Source organism: Triticum aestivum, chromosome 2A (assembly GCF_018294505.1).
Source record: "Triticum aestivum cultivar Chinese Spring chromosome 2A, IWGSC CS RefSeq v2.1, whole genome shotgun sequence".
Lineage (NCBI taxonomy): Eukaryota > Viridiplantae > Streptophyta > Magnoliopsida > Poales > Poaceae > Triticum > Triticum aestivum.
Window position 1 is genome coordinate 632,401,255 of NC_057797.1, and position 27,702 is coordinate 632,428,956.

Below are 27,702 nucleotides of genomic sequence, written 5' to 3' on the forward strand. Positions count from 1 at the left end.
TAGTTGGATTATATCGCCTCAATCAGGTCTACAAGATCGTGATAGTTGGGGCCTATGAATTGTTGTGTTCTTTTGTCAAAATACACACCTCTTATTGAAAGGGTGTCTTTTTGTGAAAAAGACACATCCCATGGTGAAAAAAGCCTTTTCATAGGAAGTCACTCCCTTGATGAAAAGGCCTCTTGGTGGAAAGACACACCCCTTTGCTTGAAATGATTTATCTTCATAGTAAGACATATTAGAAAATAATGAAAAGAAGTATAATAAGTGTCGATCAACAAGTTTTTTACGGAACAAATTTATAACTTCCCAGAAGATTCAGCCATTGAATTTGTCTTAGCTATGCCAGAAAACTAATGTACCAAAAAATAATATGCATTACAACGACATTTGAACTTTGCTTACTGTATTTTGAAATAAAACTCACTAGAAAGAAATTCTCGTTAAATTCATCTCTTCTAATATACCAGAGCCTTTTCAACACCGTCAGATTCATCTCTGAGCAACCGGCGATCGCAAGGGGGCTGCGGGCCTGCCCCACCGTGCAGGCTTGCGGTGCACGTCAGGAGCCTGTGCTTGACCGAGATGACGCGAACCTCCAGCCACACTGCGCCTCCGTCGCGCTTCTCGTCGGCCATCTGCTCGGCCAACTCAGTCGGAAGGCCGACGCCTCCGCTCGCCGCGAAGATGGCCACCTGCCCGGTACTGTTGACCGGCACACAGAGCTCCTGCACGGCACCGGTGGCGAGCGGGACGCCCCGATACAGGACGACTGCTTCGCCGCCGACGCACTGCTCGTCGCGAATACCGGAGTCGATGCTCAAGGTGAGGTTGAACGCCCGGGGGACGCGGGAGTCGAGTCCGGCCGCGCCGTCCACGACGACTGATAGCTCGGGTAGCAGGCGAGAGAAGTCCGTGGTTTTAAGGTCGTACAAGCTTAAAACAGTCACGTCGATGAGTAGCGCGGCAGTCACAATGGCCAAAACGAAATCGGTAAGTGTGCCCTCGTAGAGGCGGCACGGCGGCGGAAGATGCTTGTCGCTCTTGTCGACTAGGAGCTTTTCCTCCATGGTCGTGGTCTCTCTCTATATATATCTCTATCTACCTATCTCTTCGGTGCTGTATATAACACAAGGCAGTCCGGGCAGGCCAAGACACCAAGGTAACCAACCCAGGTTAATTAGGAAGCGTACATGGAGAGTTATCCTATTCATAGTAGGAAAACCTAGATCTTACTATCCGAGATCAAGAATTTGAATGCGACTCTGTTTTTTGGAGTCCCCTTTTATCTTTAAATTTGCAGGGGCATGGGAGATAGCATATTGTAACGGGTCCTATTGTAATCACGAAAACCTTGTGTTCCGTTTCGAAAAAAAAAACGAAAACCTTGTGCTGTGCAATGAACAGGCTGGAAGTGACATGGCGGTGGGTGATGCATGGATGCAGAGCGCGGTAGGGGATCAGCAGGTCGATGTGGATAACAAGCTGTTGTTCCACCAAGCAGGCTGGGTTGCAACTTTTGCAAGTGCACTAGCTAGTTCTACTTCTATGGTGACATATACTCCACAGAGGCCGGCGGCCAGATGGCTCAAGTGCAGGGGGTAGCTTGGTGCGCATAGTTCTCCACGGGCTAGATCCTAGTTCATGCGATTCGATCTCCACAGGGTTAAGGATACATCCTTCGCAATTCGCATGGAGCTCTACTGTCCTCCGCCAAGCGGCGCTGCCCGTCCGAAGAGTCTTCAGGCTCGAGTCTTGACCCAATTGCGGCACCGGATGATCAGCTTGATGAGAAGGCCGACAAGCTCTCGCAACCGAAATACACTATTTACAGTCCAGGACAGCTGTAGCAAGCAGGCAGCAAACACTTGGCATCAGTAAGTCAAATGCCACAAGCGAATGCATGGTAAGCGAGAGTAAGAGACAATACTGCACTATTTACTGTGTCCTGCTGCAGTAGATACTAATTAAGTGCTAAAAGTGGCTGACAAAATTAACCTTCCAGTAAAAATTCTTGTCGATGAATACCGCCCAGAATCCGCATCTTTCGCCTTGTTTTGTATATTGCTCCACACATATAACATTCAAGATCCAAAATATCTCGGGAAGCACCGCAGCGAGGGCAACGGTCAAGGCGAAATAGGATAACTCTGGCACCCACTGCCCCTGTCAAAGTTCATTGGAGCCAGAGACACATTACATAATTTGCTTATTTTATCTCGAGTAAATCACACAAACTATATATTGCCTCCGTTTCTAAACACGTGTCATTCTAGCATGACTCCGACCATGGAATATATGGACAATACTACATTATCCTTTTCAATTCACTCACTCATTGCTTTAGGATGTACTCTGTATATGTGTGGAAACGACATCTCAAAAAAGTATGCTTTGGAGATGAATGAGGATGGTAATTTTATCTGTCTTGTTATGTACAAGGAATGCATAGAAGAGACCATATACTATGTACCCTATTTAATTAGCTAATTTTATAGCTGTGTTTGTATAACATTATAGTAATAGTCCATAATCGGAACTTACTAAGACTATAATTAGTCAGGAGTGAAGCAAGTACTTTTTATTGAAGCAAAGTGCACATATATATTTTAGAATGGAAATTTGAAACTACTAGCATCACGTTAACTTACCATTGAGATCCTCCTGCATAGGTTGCCAGCAGCTGCTAACAAAATAGCCATCCAACCGGCCACTCGCAACCTATTCCAGCAGACTTCAACGGCCAATGTGAAGTTGGAGACCAATAAGCATACAATTGCACTGATCCCGAAGCAAAGCAAGGTCTGCAGAGAAGAACTAGTCTAATGACTACCACTTGACAATTAAATGAAATGAATCAACTATGCAATGCTATGGTATGCACGTACCTTCTGAAAGTCGATGAAGCATAGGTATATTAGCCAGACCATGTTGGAAACAAGGGCAGCTCCTATCACAATCTTCATGCATAGGTCAGCTTCACGCCATGGGCAATTGTCTTTCTCTGTATCCGGCGGCCTATTGCTCCCACAGGTAAATGCATAAAAGTATATCCAAGCAATGGACGCCAACAAAGATAAAGCGAACCAGCTTATCAGCCAGCCGCTCACATGTACGCGGGACCCATCTTCATTACGTCTCCTGAGTCTAAAGACTCTCCAACTGCCAATCAACACATTGAAAGAAACTCAAGTAATTAACCAGAAAATAATCAATCCTGATAGATCTAGTTGAGATGTATGATATAACTAATAAATCATTATACCCCGGGGACACAAGAAGCCAGCAGACACAAACAAAACCTGTACGTGATACAAAGGTAGTGAAAGTCAATAGCCATCAAGATTGATACAAAGAACAATAATAACTACCAGTTCTTATATGAAAGAAACAGGTTCTATACCAGACAGCGTAAATCTCATCTCATATATCATAGTGCTTGCTAAAAGTGAAAAAGTCTTCTGTGGGCCCAATCAACGCTGACAAAAAAAACACAAAATCCATAATACCACAAAGATGTGAGTATCAGAATTACATCATCAAGCCCCTTAAAGGCTTAAACAACCACAAGGAACTCAATTGGTAAGCCAAAGTACGAAATTCGAAGTCTGGTCATATTAAGTGGGACAGAAAACAGATCTTTAGGAACTAAAATAAAAGGTATGTAGTTTTTTTTTTCCTTAAAAAAAGTCTACAGTGAGCCTTTTTTTTTTCCTTTGAGTCTGATTCTTTTAGGGGATTTCTTAAATTCTGATGGGCAAACAAAATGGACAAGTTTGAAACCTTACCAACAAGATCCAATTTGAAAACAAACACGTGTACAGTAACATGCTATTATATCAAACATACAATTTGCACGAATCCAATAAGAAATATACTCAAAAGTAGAAATTGCAGAGAGTATCTTTATTGATTCATATAATAAGCAAAGTACAATTACACGAGAAAGTGAAATCTGAAGAAGAAATAAATTACAAGCACAATACTCTGTTCTCATTTACAATTCAAGCTCCTTTTGGAGACTGGGTTTGCTATGAACATAGAACAAAAAAAACCTGGAAAGTTGCAGAATGAAAAGTGTCGATAAAGGTTTTCCATCTTCGTGATCTAAAGCTCTAATTCCTTCCACAAGTTGCCTTTCAAAAATATCCAGGAATTCGATAGTTAAAGTGGCAATCCAAGTTCCATTCTCTTTTACGATTCAAAGTCTCATGGAGATGTGATTTGTTTATCAACTTTCAAAACAGGAACTAGAAAGTTGATGAAATGATAAGCGCACATAAGTTTTCCATCCTCATGACCTAAAGTTCCACAAGTTGCCTTCCAAAAGTTTTGAGAATTTGACATTTGAACTGACATCCCGAGTTCCATTCTTGTTGTCTTTGAATAAGTCGTGAAAACACTTTGACAACAAATATTCTTGATGGCATTTTCGATATATCAAAAATTGCGACAACAAGAGTTCCATTCTCATTGTATACTGATCTTGGTTCAAATAACCGAGCTTAAAATATTCGATAGCATTCCAGCCTTCACAGTAAAAAACACAAAAGTCAATAAAAGAATATAGTATAAGAATAAAAGATAATGATCAAATTTTGCATACCCCAAACCTAAGGTTGTAAATTATGATCGAGTAGTGCTGTCCAAACGATCTGAGATGAAAGGACTCCTTGCGTGCTTATCAAGAGCAGCAGGAGGAAATAGATCTGGGATAGAGCGCAGATGTCTCAAGCGTTTTGTGACCAACAACACTAACAATGAAAAGCAAACCATGAGTAACAGACCAAATGCTGACAACAACAGACGAAATACAATTAGTCTTGTATTGAGCTAAAAGACAGACCTCAAACCTCAGGCCAGTATATTATATTCCTTCTATTGCAGGGACGCTGGCACAAAAGAGAGTATCCATAAGCAACAAGGCAAATTCTTAAAACAATAATATATACTCCCTCCGTTCCTAAATATTTGTCTTTTTAGGGATTTTAAATGGAATAGCACATATGGATGTATATAGACATATTTTAGAGTGTAGATTCACTCATTTTGCTCCGTATGTAGTCACTTGTTGAAATCTAGAAAGACAAATATTTAGGAACGGAGGTAGTACAAAGCAACACACAGTAGTAGCTCCAATACAAAGCAGCAACCATCACTGTAGAGTAGTCTTAATTACTACTTCCTCCGTTCACAACTATAAGATGTTATGGATATTTCAATATGGACTACATAAGTGAACAAACACACTAAAACGTGTCTACATACATCCGATTCAGAAAAAAGTTAGAACATCTTATATTTGTGAACAGAGGGATTATTTGTTTTACATGTCCTATTGGGATGCGTGTCTTTGACTCAGTTGTACCATCATGGAGTAACACGCTGCACAAGTATAATATATGCGGGGAGTAGATACACATAGTTCAGACAGCAATTCTAAACCTTACTGATTTCCAGAACACATACCGCAAGTTAAACTGTAACTCTGAAAATAAGCAGCTTGAGAAATGGAATTCTTGAACATCTCGGATAGAATACACTAGTTCAGGTTATAGCTTCACTTCATGCAAACACACAATATCTACAATGTCCTAATGCAACTCTGTGAGAAAGAGAAATTTATTACTAGCTGCATCAGAACTGAAGAACTGACTATTGACTAATGACTACTCTTAAGTAGTCTGAGCACTGTTCACGGCATAGACTAAGATCACAGGGATCAGGGGAAACCCGCTGCACTTCGTAAGCAACATGGGCATGAACTTGGTTGCAGCTAAAGCACTCCCTGACTGCGGTAAGTACATCACAGCAGGTTTTGTTAAAGAAAGTGCAGAAACATGTAAAAGTTGCAAGTATTTAGTCACTAAATTAGGCAATTTATTCTATCTATAATGAGCATCCGTGGAGGTCCATTTCGTGTAAAAACTAAAAGTAGTGCACTAGGGCCTGACGCCCCCGCACCTCCTGGCTCCTGCTTCTTCTTCCTCCCCCGCTCCTATTCCCCACCGACGACCACCGCGTCCTCTCGCCCACCACCGCCTCCCTTCTGCTCCAAGAAAACGAATGCACTAGGGCTTGACGCCTCCGCACCTCCTGGTTCCTCCCCCGCTCCTCTTACCCACCCACGCCCACCACCGCCTCCTTCTGCTGCGCACCCCCCTCCCCCCTCCCCTGCTTCCGCGCCGCTCGGATTCTCTCCACGAGCACAACCTCGATGATCTGCCGCCGCCGGCAGCGGCGCCGTCGGGTCGAACCGAACGTTCCATCGGTAGGTTTCCCCAGACAAAACGGAGAGAACGGAAGAGCAAGTACCTGCCAGAGCAGGCGGCGCTCGGCGCGGCGAGGGTGAGGGTCCGTGTCGGGGGCGGTCAGCGGGTCGTGTCCGCGGCTGAGGAAGGCGGGGGCGGCCGGCGGGTCGTCTCCGCGGCTGAGGAAGGCGGGTCGTCTCCGCCGCTGAGGAAGGCGGGTCGTCTGCGCGGCGCGGCGGCGAGGCAGACCCGAATGCGCGCGGCGCGTGGGCGTGGTATGCTATGGAGACGAGCCGTTGTGTTCCGCAATATACGTGGAGTTGCCTCTAGCTTGGGTCTGGGCCGGCCGATTAGAGGTCTGGGACTGGGTGGATCGGTCTGACTTGGGTCAATATTTTGCGTTCATGGGCCAACAAGTCAGCTGTACTTGGGCCGAGTCTCGCACATTTTCACTGGATCCCTAAAAAAAACACATCCTTGCTGGAAATCAGTGGATGGATGAGAGCCCTTAGATGCAGTTTGGATGGCAGATAGTGTGACTTGGCTCTGCCAAGTTAGAGAATCCTTCGTCCACTCGCAGTCGCACGCACGCACGCACGCACCAACTTCCCACGCCACAGCACACAGGCGGCGGCGGCGGCGGCGGTGATGGGAGGCGAGGGCGCCAGTTCCAGCGGCGGGGGGTTCCGCGCCCGGATAGACCACTACCTGTACAGCGGCGAGAAGAAGCACGTAGTCGCAGGCATCGCCATCTTCGCCGCCATTTTCGGGGTGCCCTGGTACTTCATGACCCGAGGTATCGAATCCCTTCCTACACACAGAAAACCCCAATCCTTAGTCTCCCACCTCCTCTTGTTACCGTGATGATCTGTATGCAATTTGGAAGAGTCGGCGGATTCACCTAGGCGGGTCCTATTCCGCGTTCCTATCTGTTGTGCAGCTCTCGATGAGGGGAACTAGGGTTTGGTAGTTTCAGGCTTCGTAATTCGTGGTGCTGATGCTATCTCCTTTGTGCTTCTTGGATGGATTGGAACTCTGATAGTGAGGGGAAATGTTATAAAATATTCGTTTTGCGGCGATAGTCAAAGCTAGTGATGTTCTCGTTGATTTTGAGTTCTCTTCGGCCTTCGCATGCTCAAGATTGGGGCCATCTGATTATGTTGCAGTGAAATCTGGATGGAATCATTTAATCCTAAGACTGATTTTCTGCAACTACAAACCTTCTTGGGATAAACATTTTTAATGCCTCCAGTTCTTTGTCCCTCTTAGGGACAGCGTTTTCATTCCTCTACATGCCATTTTCAGCTGTCAGTTTAGAAAAACAAAAGTACTCCCTCCGTTCACAAATATAAGATGTTCTACTAACTTTTTTGCGAATCAGTTGTATATAGACACATTTTAGTCCATATGTAGTCCATATTGAAATATCCAAAACATCTTACATTTGTGAACGGAGGGAGTAGGAAACTGCTGTTACTGGAGGTCGGTCCTATATGCATATGCCTTCCTGTTGGATGATAACACATATCATTTTTGCACTGTAGTTCAATCAGTCATAACATCTGAGGATTTATTTAGCATGAGGAGACACCGAGACAGTTTGACATAGAGAAAACATACTCCGCCTGTTCGTAAATAGATGATGGTTTGGAAATGGTTACAATCTGCCATATACAACTCTGACTGAGATTTTTCACATGAATATGATTCTTTAAAATTATTATGAGAAAATTTAGGGAAGTGTGACTGCATACACTGTAAGATGTTGTCTATTTAATGGAGGTAAGTATGTACTTGGGGATATTTCCTCAGGCTTGCACTTCAACCATGAAACAGAAAATTAGTTTTGTGGGCTCATCTTTGTCATTTTCACACATTTGGTTATCAATCAAGTAGAGTATGCATTGTTGTAAAATTACGCAGTACTACAAAATACTCCCTCCGTCCGGAAAAGTTTGTCCCTCAAATGGATGTATCTAGCATCAAGTTAGTGCTAGATACATCCATTTGTGACACAAGCTTGGGACAAGCTTTTTCGGACGGAGGGAGTATATAGGTGTGTACATTAGACACCTTGCTCGATTTGCCGTTGCGCCTTGGTTTTCATAACCTTGTATTGAAATCCACAACTTCCTTTAATATGTGGCCACAGGCATTCTGTGTACAGATGATTGAGCAATCAGGTCTGTTTTTCCTTGTAAATTATATGGTATGCCATAAACGTATAGCTTTACCATTAAATCATATGTGCATAGCATTGTTTATAAGGTGGTAAGGTGACCTAAGGTGAGCACCACCCGCTCTAGCGCCTAGATGACGCCTAAGCACCTAAGGCGGGCATATTTGTAAGCGCTGCCAGGGCGCCTAAGCGTCTAAGGCAGGACACCTTAAAAGCAATGACGCATAGGTAAGCACAAAGCTTATAGCAGGTTTTACCAATATAGCGTTATAGTATTATCAACTCTCCATCTCTTATGAACCATGTTATTTGGCACATTATATCAAGGGTTTAGTGACACAAGCTTCACATTCACATGGCACAGGACCAATGACAAGAAAAAATAGCATTGCTGTCTTCACCAAAATCATCCCTACGTTCTTTATCATCTACCTTGATTTCCACAAGTGCCATGGTGTGTAGTGTACATGCACCTGATAGGCAATTCATGCCCTATTCATTGCAAAAAAAGGGGGTCTAGTTTACAATTTTGATCACTTCTGGTGCAGCACAACGCAGTGTTTTCTGGTTGGAACAACGCATAACACTATCAAGTGTTCAAACAACTCTAGTTTGAATCTCTTGTAGGGTTGGAAGGTGCTGAAACGTAGATAGGATTATTCTGTTTCCTTTAAATAGTCTAGTCTGAGTAAGATTGGATATGCTATAGTCTAGATTGGATTATTGTTGTAGATCGGGTATGTTTCTATTGGATTTGAATGTGCTATTGTTGCTCTGTGTCTGGTAGGATTATGGTGGAAAGCGCAAAGATGTTTACATGTGTGGATTATTTTTTAGAACATGTAGTGCATTATGTCCGACTTATTTGTTTGACAGGCTCAGCCCTTGTATATTTAGGTGGTAGGCACAGTGACGGTGCACTATTGGTGCCATATTTTGAGTATTAGTATATGTTGGAACAATATAAGAAGTGAGTTACATGCTTTGCTTTCTGGTTGCCATTATTGCATATATTGTTTTCTTTGTCTTGGTAAATACTTTAAGACTACATTCCTTAGCCTGGTCTCAAACATATTTTTTTTTTTGGGGAGGGGGCATCTGTGGCGTGAGCTTATATTGTGGGGCGGAGGGAGTAGGTACGAATATAGCGAATAAAGTCTCCATTGAGGATGATAAACTGTCCCCAATTTCATCAATTTTGATCCAGGTCTATATGTGTGTGACTTCTTTTATGTTTTCAGTTTCTGACAATTGCTTAGTTTCTAGCGCATTCTGAAGGCACGATCAATGTTTAAATAGGAAAACCTGTTATAGGTTTGATTTCCATGTACTCACTGCAACTGGTCATTTTTATAGTTATTACTGAATGAAGTTTACCATCATGGCGATGAACTTGTGTGTACTGTGTTTACACGGTGTTAGGTGTAAACAGGGGAATTAAAAGCCTTCAGTGGATACTATAGCTATTTGATGCTTACCTGTCCCGTGATATTGGTATAGCTTTGAATTCATAGCATCATGGCACACATGCCTCTATATTTTTAGGTTGATTTTCTGCATTCATCACCACTAAAACATCAGGTGGGAGTATGATTTACAATCCAACTTGATCTTCCGAATGATGCTTTGGCCATCAGATCATTATTCTGCCTGCTTCAAAGCATTTTTTGTAGTTATATAGACCAACCAGGATGCTAGTACATTTTTCATTTACTCCTTTTGGTACTCGACAACTTACTTGATTGCAATATATCTCATCAATTGCAGGGGCAAAGCATGACTCTCATCAAGATTACGTGGAGCGAGCTAACAAGGCAAGGTCGGATAGGCTTTCTTCTGGACAGCCATCATCACTGAAAGAATAAAGCAGCTGTCTCGACCGGCCCCAGATTTGCCCAACCCCTGCATATGCAGTTTGCATTATGAATCTGAAGGCTTAATCTTGTGTCAAATAAACAGACCATCTCTGTTCCTGAATCTCAGAGTAGTGCTATTGTAATACAGTAATAGAAATTTTGTTCGCCGGAATCTCATAGTAGTGTCTTTGCTATTCTAGGAGGAGATGATGGACAAATCATGGTATTTTTGTCCCACGAATTGCAGTCCGGAGCCAACTCTTGTTTGTATTCCACTGGAGGAGAGTGTGCATGCTAATTTTTTGTTGACGTTACAGGCTGGTAGAGGAGTAGCGCACATCCTGCATGGTTTTGCAGATGGAGACTGGAGAGGAAAGGGAGAATTAGTAGAGTGAGGCGAGACGGAGCCGCGCCTGTTGGTGGCGGCGGAGGGGATCGGAAAGGAGAAGAAAAATGGGATTGAGAGAGTGCTGTGAGTGGGTGGCATCTAGCGAAAATACAAAATTGCCCCTTGCCGAGGATGACATTGCGTGGCGCCACCGTGAAACGATCCCGTGCAATCGAGGTTGTCTAGAGCGTGATCTGAAGGCTCAAAGTGTCAAATGTCGGAGATGCCCCGTAAGTTTCAGTTGTCTATTTCCTTTTGGACGGGAACTTAATCTCAAATCTGAAATCAATAACATGTAGGTCAAATGCTCAGCCATATGTGATAATAAAGTAGTGATCTAAAACGTTTACATTAGTTTACATTCTTCGCTGCAAATCACTACAGGGAGAGTTGATAATACACCTGCCTACAAAGTGCATTTCAGAAGGAAAAATCCAACTTAAAAAGGTCCTGTGAAAGAAGTGCATGGAAACCAATACGGAATGGGTAATGGTTTCAGACGGGCGACCAGCCACAGCTTTCGCTGGTCACCTCCTACCTGAGGCTATACTTGGCCATGGAAAACCCGACCCGAAAAAGCCCGACCTAGGCCTAAGTTTTGAGCCTGAAGGCCGGGCTAGGCTTGGGCTTGGGCTTGGCATATTTGCGTTTTAGGGAAGAGGCCTGGACCGAGGCCCGACGGGCTTTTCTACCGATGGGCCAGGCATGGGCTTGAAATCTAGGCCTGGCGGCCGGGCCCGAGCCTATGTTTTTTGCTACGGGCTTTATAAGGCCCGACCCGACTTATGTCCACGTATACCTGAGGCGCGTCATTGAGTGGACCGGTGGCCCCTCTCCTGACGGCTTATCCCCTTTCCACCGCTTTTTGGGCCACTTGTTTGATGTGGGAGTAAATTGTACAAAACCATCACATTGAAGGCTAGATTACTAGAAAACACAAGTTTACATTTTCTTTTGGGCAGAAAACATTATGTCTACGGTAATATTTTTGCAAATAACATTGACCGGGACCTTTAGCTCGGTTAAGCGTATTTATTATAGATGGGGCCTGCCAGTCAGGCTGAAACCAATTTTTTTTTCCTTTTCTCCTTCCAATGACAGGTGGACCCAGTAGGGCCACACATTACCAAACGTCGCCGTTAAATCTGAGACGTTAAGTGGTGCCACATCAACCTGCGGCGGGCCCCATCTGTCATATAGTAAGACGTTAATTTTAGATGTTTTTTGACTAATGTAAGATGCTTTTGACTCTAGTGTATTGTCAAAAAATGTCTTATTGTCGAAAAATGTCTTATGTTATGGGACAAAGAGAGTAGTTTTCTTGTAACAAGCCTCGTAGCAGATGTTGGAGCTGTTTTATCTAAATAAAGCACCCCATGTACCCCTAAAGAAAAAGAGAAAAGTATGTTTTTGACCCCCCAAGTTTTCCAAAAGTATAGACTTGGTTCCTGAAGATTTTTTGATATACATTTGGTCCTTCAAGTCTCAAAACCGGATAAGTTTGGTCCAAAACCAGATTTTAAGCACATTGGCCGGGTTTGATTGATGAACCGTAAATTCAATTTAAAAAAAAAACTCCAAAATTTTGTGGCAACCAAGATGCTTGGGTGCATGAAAATTTGTGTGGTGTTTCAACATCCGAGGAGCTCGTGGCAAAAACAAAAACTAATTTTAGCTAAAAAAAAAGGTAAATTTTGTCTTTTTTTTTTGCTAGAGTTCCTCGGATGTTATTTGACCCCAACAATTTACACGCACCAAGCGCGCCCAAGCATGCTGTCACAAAATTTCAGATTTTTTATTTTTTTGCTTTTTTTTAGATTTACTATTCATGATCAAACCTGGTCAATGTGGTCAAACCCTGGTAAGTGACCAAACTCTGGTTTTGAGTTAAACTTATCCGGTTTTGACACTTGAAGGACTAAATATATACCTAAAAATCTTAAGGAACCAAGTTTATACTTTTAGAAACTTGAGGGACAAGAACATACTTTTCTCAAAGAAAAATATGAAAAAAAACAGCCCAGACGCATAAGCTGTGAATTCGTGCTGCACGCACGTACAGACAAGTCAAAACTCCTCGTCAGCCCTAGTCATGAAGTCGGTGAAGGCCCTGCACCGTGACGGCTGATGCAGCACCCGCGATGCAACCTTGCGCCACAGCACGACGGGGCCACCTTGCTGTCCGACGCCGCTGCGGAACAGCTTGGCCTCCACCTCGAACTCCGCGGAGTCCCAGCGCAGCTCCGCCTCCACGCGCCTCCTCACGGCGTCCGCCACGCCTGCAGCTTTGCCGCCCAGCGCCACCGCCTCCACCTCCGCCGCGCTCTTCGCTCCGACCCTGAAGCCCGGCACACGGCCCTCCGCTACAGCGACGCCCGCGTAGGACACCACCACCTTCCCATCGCTGAAGCTGTTGTCCACCCACTTCGGCCGCCTGTTCTCCACGTGCAGGGTCACGTTGAACGCCAGGGCGCTGAGCCCCGCCGGCTGGCCGCGGCCGTCGATGCTGGTGAGCTCGAGGGAGTAGACGTCCCAGTAAGAACTCCTGAACGCGTTGATGAGGGCGAGCAGGAGCACGCCTGCACCTGTTCGATTTCAAAGCTTGTAAAGCGAAAAACACAGAAACCTGGAACCATATTGATGATTATTTACAGATGCAAAAAAGATGCTGCGAAGGAGAAGGGGGGGAACCGTACCAACTCCAATCACGAAGGAAAACCAGCTAAACCAGAAAACCTCTCCCCAGTGAACATGGGTCAATTCTTTCTCCATGCTTGATTGATTGTTGAGGCCGATCTGTCCCCCCAAGCAGATCAACTTATATTGCAGGAGCCAGCGACCGCCTTGTATATATACAAAAAAAAATATTATGGAGGTGCGTGTACGTGCAAGAGTTGGGTTACAATTGGAGACCTCATATTTTGTCTCAATCAAACTCGTAACAATCCCGCAGCAAAAAAAAAACCCCTCGTACCATCGATCTCTCTGCGCACTCGAACTGCGTGTGGCAGAAACTAACGCTAGACGCCGACGCACATGGCCGCCGGCCACGGCAGCGTCCGCCCGGCTGCACATCAGTGGTTCTGGGATTCCAAATGATCATTTTCTACAAAGTCTGTTTACAGAGTAAATTACATAGAAGTACCATAATTAAGCCATTGGAAACAGATTGGTACCAAGATTGGTAATTTTTACGTGTCAGTACCAAGATTGGGGCGAGCCGTTGCAAAAAAGACTAAAAGTGCGTTTTATACGTATTGACAGAAAAGCTGACCGGTTGGGCCCCACGCCGGCCAGTGCGCGCGTGCCCGCGCGCTGACTCGGACGAGCCCGGGTCGAGCCGTTTAGGGCGCGGCTGGTGCGGTCGAGCCACACCCCGCTCACTCCCCCCGCTCTGCTCTGCGTTCTTCTTCCTTCTCTCTGCCTCGCCGCCGCCTGCGCCCGCCCCCGCTGGCCGCCACACGAAGTTGCCGCAGCCATGGATTTTGAAGACGAGAGCAGCGACGACAACTCAAGCCTCCACCGATGGGCTCAACCAGGTCAGTTACTCCATTGGAGCTAGGGTTAGGGCTATGTTTAGGAAATTTTGGGGATTTTTCTGTGTAGGTGGTCTTTGGTGTGAGGATTTCGTTTGATTTGCTTTGTCCTCGTCCTCTGCACATGATGCTAACTTGGATTTTGCTTGGGCAGGTGCCTTTCTCTCTTGAGGACCCGGATTACAAGGGTCTTGAGCTAGATCTGATAGTGTTGTGCAAGAAGCATGGGAAGCCATCAGAGAGGCTTGTTGCATTTGAAGGAATAATGACTGGGAGAAGGTTCTTAGCATGTGCAGAGCCGGTATTTTTCTTGCCTTATTGATTATGCACAGGATATGTTCATTGGAAGTGATAGAGTCTTGTTTGCCAATTGTGATTCAGTTATGTGTATAGTAATTTTGTTAGTCATATATGCCATACTGTAGTTCTCATTGTAGGAATGGTGAATATTATGGTCAGTGGAGTGCATTTAGGCTAAATATAGGCTCAAGCATGCTCTGTTGTGTGCACATGAATGCCCTATTGTGTGCACATGCTATTTATTTATGCTTGTATGCAATGTTGCTTAGTACTCACATTAGCCCCTTCATTAGCTGATGTGTGACTCTTAATAAGTAATTGTTGCTTACTGCTGACAGTAGGTACTGTCATTAGCTAGTTTGTTCCTGTAGGCTAATGTAGTATATTTAGCTAGGCTAATGTAGTCTGGTTTGATAACTCTTCATTCAGTGATTTCTATGTTCCATTTGTTAGTGATATATGGCAAAGTAGTTCACTGCTAGAGTGGTAGTGCAGATTGTAGGATTCCATTATATTAATGGCCAATTGTAAGTTGGTTATTATGCAAAGTTGAATGGAGTGTTACTCTGCTAATTATATACTGATCACCCTCTTACTTAGCATGAGCTAACTGTTGCTTACTACTCATAGTAGTTGTATTGTACTAAATTTTGCCTTGTTATTTTTCCAGAAAGGTCAAAATTGTGGGTTTGTTCAGTGGATTGATGAGCAGTGGCCCCCAAAAATGGAGAATGCATTGCTGAAGCTTTGGTCAATGGTTGAAGAGAGCAAGTCTGCTAGGGTGAATGATAATCTTCAAAGTGCTTTAACTATTCACAATTTGACAGAAGAAAAGAAGAAGCTGGATGCAGATTATGACAAGTTAGTGAAAGATGTGCATCAACTTGTGGACTTTCAGCAGGATAGGGTTGTGGATTTTAGTTATCTGCAGTCAGCTGTCACATATCAGCATGAATGCAGAGCTGAATTGGTGGCTCATAAGAATGCAGAAATGGCAAAGAAAGATGCAGCTACAGAGGAGCTTCAACAGAAGTATGAAATCCTGTGCAACCTGACAAGTGCTCAAGCAATTGCCATCCAAAACCTCAAGTTGAAGAATATGAAAGAGAAGGAATTGCTGAGTGAGGCTAGGATGAATTTGGAGTTGAAGAATGCAGAGTTCACAAAGTTTGAGGAGAAGCTCACCCAAGAGAAGCTAGAGTTGAAGTTCCAGGTTGCTGATCTGCTAAAGCTCAAGGAAAACCATAATGAAGAGAAGCAGATGCAAGAGTTTAAGATAACTGAGCTCATGAAGGCAGAGGAGAAGCTGAAGGAGAAGATCAAGGGGATCCAGGCCATCTTGGAGAACTGAACAAGATGAATTGAGATTAGTGGGCATTGCAGACTTTTTGGGAAGGATGGCTGTGCAATGACCTAGTAACTTAGAATTATGGTTGTGTGATGTATGGTTCTAGTACTAATTGTGAACTCTGGCTGTTTATCTACCTAGTAATATGCTATTCATCCTTTTGTGAGAAAAGGATGGATTGTGCATTTGAACTCCACTATGTAATGTGAACTCCAGTGATGCTTATGTTAGACTGAAAATGTTTACATACTGATGCTTATGTTATTCTGATGGTTAAATGCTTCTTAAATGCATATAGTTACATATGTTAGAGTGATTCTTAAATGCTTAAATGCATTTGCAAAAGGAATAGTTTGTTATGGTACAGTGATGCTTTAGGTGGTTTCGTCGACCCCGAGCCACCGTAGACCCTAGTTGATGGTTTTAGGTGGTTTCGTCGACCCCAAGCCACCCTAGACCCTAGTTGATGGCTTTAGGTGCTTTCATCGACCCCGAGCCACCCTAGACCCTAGTTGATGGCTTTAGGTGGTTCCGTCGACCCCGAGCCACAAAAACCCAAATTGATCGCTTTAGGTGGTTTCGTCGACCCCGAGCCACCATAGACCCTAGTTGATGGCTTTAGGTGGTTTCGTCGACCCCGAGCCACCGTAGACCCTAGTTGATGGCTTTAGGTGGTTCCGCCGACCCCGAGCCACAAAAACCCAAAATGATCGCTTTAGGTGGTTTCATCGACCCCGAGCCACCGTAGACCCTAGTTGATGGCTTTAGGTGGTTCCGTCGACCCCGAGCCACCCTAGACCCTAGTTGATGGCTTTAGGTGGTTTCGTCGACCCCGACCCACAAAAACCCAAAATGATCGCTCTAGGTGGTTTCGTCGACCCCAAGCCACTGTAGACCCTAATTGATGGCTTTAGGTGGTTTCGTCGACCCCGAGCCACCGTAGACCCTAGTTGATGGCTTTAGGTGGTTTCGTCGACCACGAGCCACAAAAACCCAAAATGATAGCTTTAGGTGGTTTCGTCGACCCCGAGCCACCGTAGACCCTAGTTTATGGCTTTGGGTGGTTTCGTCGACCCCGAGTCACCCTAGACCCTAGTTGATGGCTTTAGGTGGTTCCGTCGACCCCGAGCCACCAAAACCCAAAATGATCGCTTTAGGTGGTTTCGTCGACCCCGAGCCACCCTAGACCCTAGTTGATGGCTTTAGGTGGTTCCGTCGACCCCGAGCCACCAAAACCCAAAATGATCGCTTTAGGTGGTTTCGTCGACCCCGAGCCACCCTAGACCCTAGTTGATGGCTTTAGGTGGTTCCGTCCACCCCGAGCCACCAAAACCCAAAATGATGGCTTTAGGTGGTTCCGTCGACCCCGAGCCAGCCTAGACCCTAGTTGATGGCTTTAGGTGGTTTCGTCGACCCCGAGCCACCCTAGACCCTAGTTGATGGCTTTAGGTGGTTCCGTCGACCCCGAGCCATCAAAACCCAAAATGATGGCTTTAGGTGGTTTCGTCGACCCCGAGCCACCAAAACCCAAAATGATCGCTTTATACAACATATCAATAGGATCAACATATCAATCATATAAAGAACATTTTCAGCATACACAACATATCAATAACTCCATTAATATATCCAGCATATCAATAACTCCATTTTGAGTACTCATCAACATATGAATCATAAAAAGAACATACACACTATGAAGATATCCAATATAATGAGTACTCATCAATAACTCTAAAATATCAATAACTCCAGCAATATATCCAATAATATATTGAGTACTCAGCAACATATCACATGAAGATATCCAATAATATGCATCCACATGAACAAAAGCCATACATGGCATTGATTCTTAAAGTACATCATCAAAGCAAGACCACCATTGTATCATAGGATGCAAGAACAAACACATGAATTATCTAGTTGCCACTTGCATGGAAGTACCTCCTCCATCCACTATGTGTAACACCAGCACCTGTCCCAGCAGTAGATGTGGATGGACCAGATTGCCTTGGGGCAGAGAATGTACCTCTCCCTCTCCCAGCACCTCTACCAGCACCTCTCCCAGCACCTCTCCCAGCACCTGCACCTGCAACACCTCTCCCAGCACCTCTACCAGCTCCTCTCCCAGCTCCTGTCCCAGCACCTCTCCCAGCACCTCCTGTTCCAGTTGTTGGTGTTGTTGTAGGAGCTGGTTGAGAAGTTCTTGCTGCTGGTGTAGTAGCAGCAGCACCAGCATTGGGATTCCTTGCAAGAGGCTTGCATAAACAAGAAGGAAAATGAGTTAGTACTTAAAAAATGGAATGTACAAGAAGGAAAACATGTTACTACTTATAAGAGGATTACCACATGTGTGTTCTTCCTCAAAGCCAGCTCAGGCTTCAACTGCTTCATGCAGCTAGTGTACCTATGTCCTTGTAGTCCACAATTGCCACATGTTATAGTCCCCATTCTGGATGTGTCCTTAGGCTTTGGAACTTCAAATTTCCCCTTGATCCTTTTCTCTTTCTTTCTTCCTCTCTTCACTTTAAATGCAGGTGGGTCAATGTCAGGACCAGGGGTCCTTGTCCAGTCATGCTCACCAGGAACTGGATAGATCATTGGTTCATAAGCTGCCACATAAAATTCTTTCTTGAAGAACTTGCTGACATAATCCTCTGGTTTTCTTTTGCCCTTGTTTATTGCTGAGATGGCATGGTTACATGGGATGCCACTGAGGTCCCATTTTCTGCACCCACATGTGTGCACTTGCAAGTTAACAGCATGGGTTTGCTGCCCACTTGTAACTTGCCACAAGTCCACACCAGCTTGAATTGGTTTGCAATATTGGGCCCTCTCCTTCTCAACCTCTAGCTTCTCACTATAATGGGGTGTTATGTCCCATGTAGATGTCTTTGCACTCTCCCTATTCCTATGCCACCTCATCATCTGCTTATCCTTTATTCCATCACACATTGTCCTAATTGGTTTCTTCCTAACATCTAGGACATACTTGTTGAACACCTCAGACAAATTGTTGACTACAAGGTTAGTCTTGGAGTTTGTGTCAAATGCATGCCTTGCCCATGTTTTCTTGGGTATTTGACAAAGCCACTCCCAAGCTTCCTTATATTCAGCTCTAAGGTCATTCATTGCAATGTTAAATTTGTGTTCACTATATGCATAGGCAGCATTATCCATACACTTCTTCAGATCTTCCCCCCTAAACCCAGCAGTTTGGAAGTTTGCATAGATATGCCTAAGGCAGAACCTTTGGTTGCACTTAGGAAAGACAGCATTCACTGCATATAGTAGGCCCTGGGACACACAATTAAACTAGTTAAGCTAATATCTAGCACAAAACAACCTTATAGGAACAAGGACATAAGATGCAAGCACATACCTTTTGCCTATCTGACATGATTGTATATGGACCAAACTGTCCCTCTTCTCCTCCTAGGCAGATTTTAAGTTGGTGTAGAAACCAACACCAATTAGCTTTGTCCTCTTGCCCAACAATACCAAATGCTAGTGGGTATATATTGTTGTTGCCATCTCTACCAGTGGCAGCAAGTAGTTGAGCACCAGTAGTTAACTTAATGAAGCACCCATCAACACCTAAATGAGCAAGCAAATTCAATATTTAGAAAATTCAAATGCATTTCAAGATGAAACAATATGTAACTAATGCACAAGGTGAACAAACTAACCAATGAATGTTCTGCACCCCTTGAGAAATCCCTCTCTTGCTCCATTGATGCAATGGAACATAGCATGAAATCTTGGACCTGGATGGGGGATTTTTGCATTGGGTGTTGGAGTTACAGTAGTGACAACTACTCTACTCCCAGGGTTTGTATCCATCACTGTCTGAGCATAGTCTTTCAACCTAGGGTATTGCTTCTTGTGGTCTCCTAGCACAACATCAATACCTAGGTTCTTTGCCCTATATGCCATTGACTTGGGCACATCCACACCATACTTCTCCATGCAGGCATCAATCAAAGTCTGAATGCCAGTTGTTAGATCAGATCTGAACAGTGACTCATACTTCTGTGCAAGCCACTTGGCACTTACCCTTGTTGTCTCTGTACTAATATGGCAAGTGTGCTTAATTCTCATCTTCTTAATTACAAAAGTAGTTTTACCTTTTATAACTGCTGCAACCATAAAGAAGTTGCAATGTTTTTGGTTGCATTCTACAATTATTCTTTGATCCGAGTTCCTATGATATCCGAAGTTTCTGCCTTGAGTGATGTGTAAGTTCAACAAAGCATCTCTGAATTGATGTTGATCCAAGAAACACATCTTTAGACATAATTGCTCATGTGGTGCCTCCATCTTCTCATTGTACCATTTTCTAGGAGGCCTCTGCTTTGCCCTGCTCTTCCTTTTCTTTGGCAGTACAAATGACAATGGCTCATAACCATCATCATCAGCCTCCTTCAACAATCCTTTCTCTTCTTCATCAGATGAAGGTTTGAAATCAGGTTCCTCCTCTTGAACTACACTTGAATGTGTCCTTGTTGTAGGCCCTTTCCTAACTGGAAGCTTCTGTTCTTCTTCTTCTTCTCTTCCTGTACAATTACAGTTTCTTCATCCTGTGAAACAACTTTCTCATCTTCATCCATTTGGAAAGGTTCCTCAACCTCTGTGTCACCCTCATAATACACCACTTCTTCCACCTCAGATTCTTCATCATCTGTTTCTTCCTCTTCTATTTCATCATACTCTCTTTGTTTCTTTTCCTCCTCCATCTCTATATCACCAGCATCACCCATATAAAAAGGGTTTACATCACTGTCATCTTCACCTTCACAATCAGAACCACCACTGCCATCATATCCCTCTTCTTCTTCTATTTCCAACACAGCTTTCAGTTTTCCTTTTACATTCTTGCTCTCTTGTGCGCAAACACCAGTACCATGAGCTACACTGAAGCTGCTACTCTGACTTTCAAAGGCAACTCCTTCTTCATCAACAGCATAGATGGGTGGCTCACTGAGATCATATAACACATGCTCTTCATACACAACAGTGGATAATTCTTGCCTCTCAAACTGGCTGCAAAGAGGTGGAACAGTGGATAAATCTTGCCTCTCAAACTGGCTGCAAGGAGGTGGACATGCTCTCACTAACAAATTTAAAACCTTACACTCCTCAACCTGCCTCTTTACTAGTTGCAACTCAGCATTACTCTCTACCATCTCCAATCCTTTCTCCCCTAAATATGGATTCTCAATGTGAAACAACAGATCATATTCACTAAATCCTTGGGTTTCCATCACTGCAATCATATTCATGTATGTCACATCTGAACTGTAGAGCTTCAGCTCAAACATTTCTGAAGCATCAAAATGGAACCTAACATCCAAAATGTCATCATACAAACTGCAAAATGAAATAACAGACAAAATTGGTTAATAACAATTTTGCTTAACAGATAGGCTAACATATAAACAAAGATTTGTTTAATTTAGCCTTGCAATATGAATAAACTAAACAATTACTACAAAATCAAACAATGTAAACAACTATCTCAATGCAACCATAATTACAGAGCGGGTACTTAACTCACAACAAACTGATGTTTTGTATTTTCATATAAGTAGTTAACAGAATTGTCCACTAATGGTGCTCTGCTCTAGTTAGGACTCATTTAATCCACTATGCTTCTCTGCTCTGCTCTGGTCTAATGGTGCTCTGCTCTAATGGTGCTCTGCTCTAGTTAGGACTAAGAAATAACAATGTAAGCCACTAATGATGCTCTGCTCTGCTCCAGTTAGGTAACACATAATGCTGCTATGACAATTTGGACTAACAAATAACAATGTAATCCACTATACTTCTCTGCTCTAGTTAGGACTAGCTATTAGAGTGCTAAACATGCAGGCAGTAGAAACCTAACCCTAATCCCCAATTTCAGTGAGCAAGAATGGAACAGTTGACCACTTACAGAACACCACCGAAGCCATGAGCCCACTGATGGGCGGTGCTAGGGTTGGCCACCCAAATTCCCGCCAACTGCAGCCTCTGCTCCATCGACAACACCGGCTCCGCAAAATCTTCGTCCTCGCTACTGTACTCCGAGCTGGAGTAGCCGCCACTGCCATCGAGGCCTAAGCGGGGAAGGTCGCCCCCGCTCACATCGCCCCGGCCATCGCCGCCTGCCGGAGTCGCCGAGGCCATCGTCGCCTAGGGAGGCACAACAGCCAGGGAGGAGAGGAGGGCGCGAGGGAGGAGCGGCCGCGGGGGAGGTGACAGTGCCTAAGCACTTCGATCCTAGGCTACGGCGGCGTGCTGTGGCGGGCGGCGGGGCGGGCGGGGAGGCAGCCGCCGACGAGGGTGCGAGGGCAGAGCGGGGTCGGGGTCTGGCTCGGTCGCACCAGCGAGACCTAAACGGTGCGAGCCGGCCTCGTCCTAGTCAGCGCGCAGTCACTCGCGCACTGGCCAGCGTGGCGCCTGACGGGCGGGCCCAACCGGTCAGCTTTTCTGTCAATACGTATAAAATACACTTTTAGTCTTTTTTGCAACGGCTCGCCCCAATCTTGGTATTGACACGTAAAAATTACCAATATTGATATCAATCTGCTTCCAATGCCGCAATTGTGGTACTTCTATGTAATTTACTCCTGTTTACAATACACAGTCTGGCTTGGCACAATGGCCATATGCAACACGGCTTGCACCATTTAGAGACGGAAATAGTAACTGGCAAACGCCGGATATTTGAGGATCTCGGTGCAGGACCGGTGCCACGTCAAATTTTGAAACTAGTTTGCTACTTCCTCCGTTCCAAAATAGATCACCCGACTTTATACTAACTTTAGCCCAAAGTTGGATCATCTTTTTTAAAACGGAGGGAGTATAAAATAAAATTCAGGGAGTGTCTTACTTTTCAAAACACCGAGTAAATTACACAATAGTACCACATTTGGGGCGGTGGTGACGGATTGATACCACTTTTCGTAATTTTTACATGTCAGTACCATGTTTGAGGCTGTCTGTTACAAAATAGTCTAAACCATGTCTAATAGTGTATTGACGGTGTATCTGACTATTGGGGCCCGCTTTGTCGGGTGCTGACGTGGTCTATTCTTTTGCAGAAAACCCCCTTACTTTATATGTAATCAGGTAAAATGATCATGTGGGAGACTTTATTTTTCTTTCGGACTTGTTTGAAACTTACTTTATATGTAATCAGGTAAAATGATCCTGTGGGAGACTTTATTTTTCTTTCGGACTTGTTTGAAAGTTTCCATCGAACTGGACAAATATAAAAATGAAACGGACCTGCTGCTCATACCAATAAGTATTATAAAGAACGGACCTGCTGTTCACTTCATCTGCAATCACGTGATTGGTAGAACTTGGTTCATTATCTTAATACGCCTCCTATAACTTGTGGTTTCTAGACTTCTGCTTATACCATGACCGAGTTCTGCAAAACAGAGAAAATAATGTTTGTTCCTCTCTTATTCAAGTTAATACGATGTACTGGAGATTACTGTAAGACGAAAGAACAAATGATGATATTGTTAAACATTTTGAAAGAAGGACCTATTTGTTTAAGAGAAAACCATCGGCAATCCAGCGGTGCTGGCTGCTGGTTTTTGAACCCCTGGTTCTATCCAACATCAATGACAAATGAGCCTTTCTAACATATTTCTGCATTCACATACGTCAACTTATTATGGAATATGGTTTTCTGACCTGCGCATCAAAGCTTATGAGGGCAACTTAAGAATTGTAATACTTGCAGATGCGTTCAGACCTTGATGATTGGCTTCATACCATCGCATTGCTATCTTATCTTACAGTTTTGTACAATATATAACTGCACCTGCCAGAAAGCATGTTCTTAAAAAGCATGTTCTAGATTCTTCTCTTTGGATTTGAGTTAAGTTTTATCTCCTGACCCTTTTTCATTCTGATTGTTTCATGGTATCAAAGAAAACCAATGAATTTTTGGATGGGGAAGGAGTGCTTCCACAGAAACTTTTTGACCTTCCGTCTAAGTGTACTGATTTTATACATAAAGTTAAATCTGGCACGACACTATTCTTGTATGAGGTTGAGCACCGTAAGCTTCATGGGCAACTTCAAATGGAGCCATGAATATCATTCCTGATGCATATGCCTCATTAGGGTTTCGGTATCCTTCTGTTATGAATATGTTTTAGACATACCAAGCATAGTTATCTATTCCATTTATTCCAGGGTCTCTATGAAATTTGTCAGTCACATGTCGTTGATAACCCAACTGGAGCATCTATCCTCCACTTATTCCATATTTCACGCTAATTTGTACCTTTCAGATGGTAAAAGGAAACTGTCAGCAATTTTCTGTAATGCTTTGAAAGTTGCCCTTCCTGGCATATTATCGGAGACAAACTAATACTTTTCCTGTTGTGTTCGCTAAATAGAGAAACGCTTTAAGAGGATTTGGTTTTGCAAGCCTTTGATGGAAAGTGAATTTGAAGATGCAGTACAGGATAATTAATGCTTCGCAAGAAACAAGTTTAGTTACGGTTTGACACATCAACAGGTCTGTTTCACAGTCTTCTGGTGTTATGTTAATTTATGTTAGCTACTGATCCCAGGGTGTTCCTTTGATACAAGTTGTAATTTGTAAAGCAGCATGCTTTATTATTTTAGTTAGCATTAAGCTAATCACAAATCACAAAAAATACACAGACGCACCCTTAAAGAATCGTATCTATATATGTTCCGCTCTTTACTTAATCTTGATGTTGCATATTGAACCTTATGTATATTTTCCTTGCATCTAAATTGTTGCTTTCTACTCAATATTGTGTGTATATGTCCATCTGTGCATAATATGTGGCCCAAATGATGTGATATGTTCTTTTAGCCATGAACCAATTTATGTAGCGAGGCTGACGATTTGACTGTAACATTTTTTCTCCTCTGGTTGAATACTGCATCTTTTTTGAAATTGTCCTAAATGTTTTATAGCTCCTAAGTAATGTATTGTCGAAGCCGGTGGGAAAATATGATGTGTCTTAAGATAATTATAAAATAACTGAATATATCAAAATGATAATGACATTGGATTAACTTTAGAGGAATATGACAGAAGGTTTAACCTTCAATATTGTAGGTTTTCCTGATTGTCTGTCACCTTATTAGGAGACGACGACCGCTACCATGAATAGGTTTAAATGCCGCATTGCTTCCATTGGACAAATCATGATAGAAAACAAATGTGTCTAAACTTATAACATAAACTACTGCTGCTTTGTTGTTTTTATCGAGGATGTTTTCTTTAAGCATATGCTAATCACACACTATCTCCTATTTCACTTAGATTATTCATAGGGCTCCAGGGATAACCACATTATTTTCACTTACATGTTCCTGATTCCTTCGTCGTCTCGCAACTGGATTGGTGGGTGGCGACACGTTCGTTGTTTGGTCGAGCCGTCCACGTCGCTGTTGCTGCCGTCCAGGATGAGCTGCTCAGCCTGCTACTCCACGAGACTCCTTAGCAACAGCTGAAGAGAGGTTTCATGGGAACAAGCACCCATCGTTGTTGTCGCCGTTAGCACCGTCCCTTAACTGCGACCCTTTGGACCCTTTGCTGATCCAGCTCCCAGAAGGTCAGTGCCTGGTATAATTCCCCTTCTCTTCACCTTCTCCAACCCCTGTAGTTTCAAGTCCTGTTCTGATCCTATTTGTAATGATATTACTTGGCATAGGGGAAGGGAAGTGGTTTCTCTCTGTCGAGGAGGACAAACAGAGATAGAGGAGGCAGATGTGATATGCTTGGCATTATGCTGTGAGGATAGAGGGCCATGGATCTGGATGTGGAGGTCAGTGGCAGTATCGATGCCTTTTTCCTCTTCTACTCGATTCCTTGACCTGTTTCCTTTCACTGTTAGATTGTGAAAGTCCATGTGACGTTCGTGTCAAGATGAGCGGCCGTTCCTGCTGACATTGTGTCAACTAGATGGTTGTATTCTTAAAACTTATCAATCAATTGGAGTCGGTTTCTATAATTGTTTTCCCTTCAGAAGTTTTTAACCTGCTTAATGCTTATTGTTCAGAATTTTAGGTGCTCTTTTGTCAGAGACCGCTTGATGGTTTGGTTGGGACTCTATGATTTAGCCTATTATTGGTGGCAACTAATTAGGCATCGATACTGTGAATCAGTAAACACTTGCAACAGGACTATTTTTTTAACTTCCGGACATTTTTATTTATGTGAAAAATACTTTGTTTGGCGATACACTAATTCAGAATATTCATGCTTCAATTCCTCATGAACTTTATTCCTCTATCCTTTTTTATGTGTACTAACGTGTCTTTTTCTCTATCCTTTTTCCTGTATACTAATGTGTCTTTATTTAGTGCAATGCCGAGGTTTCCTCCATGCTTCCATACAATGTCGGAGTACATCAGATGTTGCAGTCTGTTCATCCTGGATAGTGCTGAGGATGAATACAAACTTATATGTAATTGGTTGGTGCTTGCTTTACATAAGACGGCCACTGTTCCACTTCTGTTTTTTTTTACTTGGTCCTGTACATGTCTACCGTGTTGTAGTTAAAGTTTCTGATGTACACTTGTTCCAGCCACAAACATGGAAGCAAGTTGTTCCTATAAACCCATGATACCCACAAACATTTTTAGATCGATATTTACAAAAGTGTCATGTCGATCATTACTCACAAACCCAGCCACAGCCATATGCTAAACATGAATTTCTACTAACTTAGCATTACCTGCTTGACCAAACGTTTGGACCGGCACCCTCACGTCAAGGCGTGATATAAATCTAGTTGGATATTACTAGAGGATGGGGCGCGCCTCCTGAGCAGACCTGTGCGCACAAATCCTGCCGTTAGAGTTTTGAACGTTCGTATGCAACCCAGATGAGCGCCAGATGTCAAAAAAGAAAGAATATACTATAGAACTGCATCGGTAGGATCTTGTTGGATTTACAAAAGATTAAGCTCATTGACAACCATGCACTTACATTACAAAAGATTAAGGAGCATTTGAGGCTTTTCTAATACAATGATTATAACTTTCCTACATAACATGCTAATAGAGCCTTAACTTCTCTGTGAGAGCTTCAAAAAATGAGACTCATGGAAGGCTTAGTTTGGTCTTGCGGTCTGCATCTTTGCCACAAAACATCTTTTGCTTTATTTACAATAGGAACTGCAAAAGAAAAATATCAAGCACATCATCACCACTGAAGTGATAACAAGAGAGTAGTCCGAAAACCATTCCAGTGCTGCTCGAGAAGCATACTTTAAGTACTAAACATGCCAAAATTGTTGGAGGTACAGTCATACTAAATACACAAAAATCAATGCTCAGGAAGCACAACAAAACATGCCAAAATCTTTGGAGGTACAGCCTGAGTTAATTCACAAAAATCAACGCTCAAGAAGCATAACTGAACATACAAAAATCTCTGGAGGTAAGACCCAAATGAATCCACAGAACACCACCAAAGTTCAAGCATGCGCCTAGGACTGCTAAGCACAAATATTTGCAGATGTGATTTTTCATGGAACATGCCAAAAGATAATACCTAGAAGTATTTGGCTGTTCATCATCTTCTTACATAGGTGTTGAAGTACCATAGCCATAGAGGAATGGTGAAAAATATGGTCCATTACTTGCATCCCCACCAATATATTCATCACCTGGTGATCAATAAGTGATACCCGCTTCTTTGTCAGAACGTTATCTTCAGTACAAGAGCATTTCCAATTTTTGAAGGAAAAATCTCTTGAAATCTGCAAAAGACGGAAAAATGGTTAAAGGACATAGCTTAAGAGCACAGTTCTTATATTTAACTTTAACATTATGAAGATCTCAGTC

General features: G+C 43.3%; 2 protein-coding genes and 2 long non-coding RNA genes across 4 annotated transcripts; 2 read left to right on the forward strand and 2 right to left on the reverse strand.

Annotated features, from left to right (window-relative positions):
• Positions 1-3,606: 3,606 nt before the first annotated feature.
• Positions 3,607-6,542, reverse strand: LOC123185765 (uncharacterized). Its single transcript, XR_006493492.1, has 4 exons — positions 6,316-6,542; positions 4,847-4,892; positions 4,607-4,754; positions 3,607-4,530 (listed from the first exon to the last, which is right to left on the reverse strand). It is a non-coding gene; the product is annotated as an uncharacterized lncRNA (long non-coding RNA).
• Positions 6,543-6,796: 254 nt separating this feature from the next.
• LOC123189893 (uncharacterized) lies at positions 6,797-10,544 on the forward strand. The gene is made up of 2 exons (XM_044602410.1): positions 6,797-7,047; positions 10,198-10,544. Exons 1-2 carry the CDS (start codon positions 6,900-6,902, stop codon positions 10,293-10,295), a joined length of 246 nt encoding a protein of 81 aa, XP_044458345.1. The 5' UTR covers positions 6,797-6,899; the 3' UTR covers positions 10,296-10,544.
• Positions 10,545-12,611: 2,067 nt separating this feature from the next.
• LOC123185766 (uncharacterized) lies at positions 12,612-13,537 on the reverse strand. Its single transcript, XM_044597591.1, has 2 exons — positions 13,371-13,537; positions 12,612-13,259 (listed from the first exon to the last, which is right to left on the reverse strand). Exons 1-2 carry the CDS (start codon positions 13,444-13,446, stop codon positions 12,742-12,744), a joined length of 594 nt encoding a protein of 197 aa, XP_044453526.1. The 5' UTR covers positions 13,447-13,537; the 3' UTR covers positions 12,612-12,741.
• Positions 13,538-25,540: 12,003 nt separating this feature from the next.
• On the forward strand, positions 25,541-25,960 carry LOC123185767 (uncharacterized). The gene is made up of 3 exons (XR_006493493.1): positions 25,541-25,676; positions 25,746-25,816; positions 25,911-25,960. It is a non-coding gene; the product is annotated as an uncharacterized lncRNA (long non-coding RNA).
• Positions 25,961-27,702: the final 1,742 nt, after the last annotated feature.

Coding starts and splice junctions, on each gene's coding strand:
- LOC123189893 (XM_044602410.1), top strand. CDS start 6,900: ATGGGAGGCGAGGGCGCCAGTTCCAGCGGCGGGGGGTTCCGCGCCCGG. Junction 7,048..10,197: donor CTGGTACTTCATGACCCGAG/GTATCGAATCCC, acceptor CATCAATTGCAG/GGGCAAAGCATGACTCTCAT.
- LOC123185766 (XM_044597591.1), bottom strand. CDS start 13,446: ATGGAGAAAGAATTGACCCATGTTCACTGGGGAGAGGTTTTCTGGTTT. Junction 13,260..13,370: donor TTCCTTCGTGATTGGAGTTG/GTACGGTTCCCC, acceptor GAAATCGAACAG/GTGCAGGCGTGCTCCTGCTC.